Source organism: Frankliniella occidentalis, unplaced genomic scaffold, assembly GCF_000697945.3.
Source record: "Frankliniella occidentalis isolate FOCC.00 unplaced genomic scaffold, Focc_3.1 Scaffold178, whole genome shotgun sequence".
NCBI classification, from domain to species: Eukaryota; Metazoa; Arthropoda; class Insecta; order Thysanoptera; family Thripidae; genus Frankliniella; species Frankliniella occidentalis.
Window position 1 is genome coordinate 41,776 of NW_026267304.1, and position 3,202 is coordinate 44,977.

At 57.6% G+C, this 3,202-nt stretch overlaps 1 protein-coding gene across 1 annotated transcript in view; it reads left to right on the forward strand.

Annotated features, from left to right (window-relative positions):
• Positions 1–443: 443 nt before the first annotated feature.
• The window catches only part of LOC113214203 (protein Wnt-6-like), a 27,718-nt gene continuing 24,959 nt past the window's right edge, over positions 444–3,202 (forward strand). The window contains exons 1-2 of the mRNA XM_026433493.2: positions 444–1,055; positions 1,704–1,888. Coding sequence (XP_026289278.1) covers positions 1,779–1,888 — 110 coding nt within the window. The 5' untranslated portion in view covers positions 444–1,055; positions 1,704–1,778. The remainder of the gene's footprint in view (positions 1,056–1,703; positions 1,889–3,202) is intronic.

The window sequence follows — 3,202 nt, forward strand, 5'->3', positions numbered from 1 at the left end:
GCTTCCAGCAGTCAGCCCGTGGACTGGCTGTCTCTGACGATTGATGGGCGAGTGGACAGTGCCTGGACAGGGCGACCTCCAGAAGCGAGTGGCTCAGCTGGCCCTGGGCCGCCTGAAGGGCCCCTTCCAGGCCGCTGGAGTCAACGCTCACGGAGCGCCCAGGAGGAGGTTTCTTGCCCAAACTGGGTAGCCAACTTGAGCTTCGGGTTTATGTTGAATAGAGAAGTGCTGTATGGCCATCGCGGGGTGGGGCGGACTTCGCGAGACCCGGGGCGAGACCGTTCTTGCTGTCCGCGGGCTGCCGAGCACTTCCGGCGTGGTCTTCAAAACCGCTTGGGTTTGGAACACTGAGCGAAATGTTTCGTTATGCCCCCATCGAATTTCGTTCGATCTGTCCGGGCTGTTATTGGCGTCAAAAATTTAGTTGCTGTCATCCAAAAGTTGTTGGAACCAAAAGTTTAGTTCCTGTAACCGATGGTGCCCATCACTGACCCGACGGATCGAGCAATGGTTGATGGCTGCAATGAAACATTTCTCTCGGTGAATGGCATTGAAATGAAGTCAATGTCAATAGCCCACAGGGGACCCCTTGTGTCAAACGCACTATTTGAGCGTGTTGTCCCATCGTACGTCCTGGAATGAGGTTACACAAGCTGGTGGGTCCTCCCCGGGCCGACAGTAGCGCTGCGGAGGACGGTGGTCGCGGGTGGAACGAGCCTCGGCGTGCGAAACCTTCGCTAATCCAACAGGCGGTCGCCGAGCGAGCAGGGCCGGGCCGGGCCGAGCCGACGAGAGCCGAGGAGCCGTGCCGAGCGGTCAGCGTGCGGCCGGGCGGCAGCTGAGCCCAGGGGGCCCGCCGTAGGCAGCCAGCCGTAGGCCCGCCGGGCTCACTCCGCGAGCCCCCGCACCAAGGTTCGCCTTCGACGACGCCCGCCCCGCCCGCGCCGGCAGAGGACTCCCTCGGCGCCCTGGTGCCCACGCAGGCCCCGCCCCACCCCGCGGGAAGGCGCCCCCTTCACTCGCCCTCCTCCCGCGCGCTCGCGGACCACTTCCAGGTAAGGCGACGGCGTCCTCCGCGGCCCCTGCTCGCTGCGCCTTGTCCTGCTCGGGCGGCGGCGCACTGCGGCGCTGCGTCGTCGTGGAGCTCCGTCGCGCCGCACCGAAAATGGTGTCAACAAAGCCATCTGGAGAGCGGCGGGGCCCTGCGCGGCCTGCGGGGCTCTGGCGGGGCCCCCACCACGCGGCGCAGCCGCCGACCAATGGCTCGGCTAGGCCGCGGAGCTGCGGAGCACTCCCCCCGCCCCGCAGCTGCGCCCGCCGCCGCAGCAGTCGAGGTGCAAAACCCCTGAAGAGAAGGGTTCGCAACCTGCGACATGTCCGCAATGCAATCGGTGTTGGCTCTCTCTCTCTCCGGCTCTCCCTCGCACTCTTCACGCTTATGCCTAGAGACATTACACACTTCGCACAGGAAAACAACGAAATTTTGCCTTGTCTCAGAGAAATTTCTTTCGTTTAACATACTAAAAAAAAAGTTCCTTGAGTTCAAGACTTTTCTTAAAATTACGGCAAATTATTCCTAAAAGTAAGGGGAAATTTTCCTTGGTTACGAAAGGTCAATTTCCTAGATTCACGGCTAATTTTAAGAAAATGTCGTTGTTTCAAGGAAGCGCTTTTCTGGTTGCATGATTATTCTTTGCTTACAGAGCTGAGCCGAAGTTGGCCCTTGCGGGCCATGGACGAAGGCGGGGGTGCGCTCCAGGAGTTGCCCTGAGGACCTCATGACCCCCTGCCGTGACCCGCGGTGCGCGCCGCGCCGCGCCTTCGCCACCCTCCTCGTCGGCAACCTGTGCCTGTTGATGTCGACCATGCCCTCCGCGTCCGCCTATTGGTAAGACATCGACAAAGCTGACCATACTATTTCTTGGTATTTTTATTTTATTTATTCGAGATTTCATTCCCCCTTATTTCCACGCGGGTCCGTGTGGATCGGGAATGTGAGTCATTCGGGCTGGGCGGGGCGGGGCGGGGCCGATCGGGTTGGAGCAGTGACCCGTCCCCAAAGGCGCTGCTGCCCACTTCCAGTCACTCGGATTTTTTAGCGAGTGGCGTGGCCTGACGCGGAGGAGCGCAGTCCCCCGGGCGTATGTCCCGCAAGCGTCGGGTGCAAACCTCGTTAGCAATCGTACTCGCAGTTGCGCCTTTCTTGAAAACACACACACAAAAAAAAAAAAAAAACATTTTTTATCGTGGTTTTCGAGCAACCCATCAGAATGTGACTGATGCGCGCGAACCCACATGTTTTCTAAAACCGTTTATCTAGCATCGCGATGCTGAGCCGACTATAAGCTGACCCTCACGTCGCCCGCACAGCCCTCCTTACCCCGCTTCTTACTTCTATTGCTGCGATGAGCTTAGAATGGAAACGGAGGCCAATTGTTTATTGAGGACAGGACAGGTCTTTCAGCTGCGCTGGAGTCGCCTCGCCCCCTCCGGCCCCGCCCGGCCCCGCCCGGCCATGTGCGTACGGCTTGCGAACACACTCTATCAAAGCAACAACTTTCGGTTTCGCTGGAACGAGGAATCTGATTTGCATTCAATGCATCTGCATGCCTCGGCGTCATGGTGATGCGCCGCATGCAACTCCAAGCGTTTATTATTGCAAGGCGATATGGCTCATTTCCTGCGCGCGGGTTTGCGCGGTCATTCCCTTCGCGCAGTCGAAACGGAACTCATAACGCGAAGGTGAAGGAGACCTAAGTCCGCCATATCTCGGCATAATACATGCCATGTGTTTTCTTACGGGTAATTGTCTTCAATCTTTTCCCCATTGCCCTTAAAAGACAGTTTTCTTTCTATATATAACATTAAATCTGACTGCTGATAATTAAAATTTTCAACCACGCAAAAGCCTTGACGCTGATGTTTTCGTCACTGCCGTTTCCCTTTGCATTGAGAATCGCAACACCGACACGGCAAGTACGGTCCGAACTTCACAGTGCTGCGCTGGTCTTTCATAAATCGAACCGGAACATCCTTGTCCAGTTGTCGGACGAGGCAGACCAGCGCTGGCCGCTCCGACTGGCGCTCTGCTGCTACAGCATCCTCGGACTCCGACATGCACGCATGACCGCATCTGTGGGAAAATAAATGTTTCCCCTTTCGAAACTTGTCTACATTTCGCCACGGACGGACTGTTTCGCGG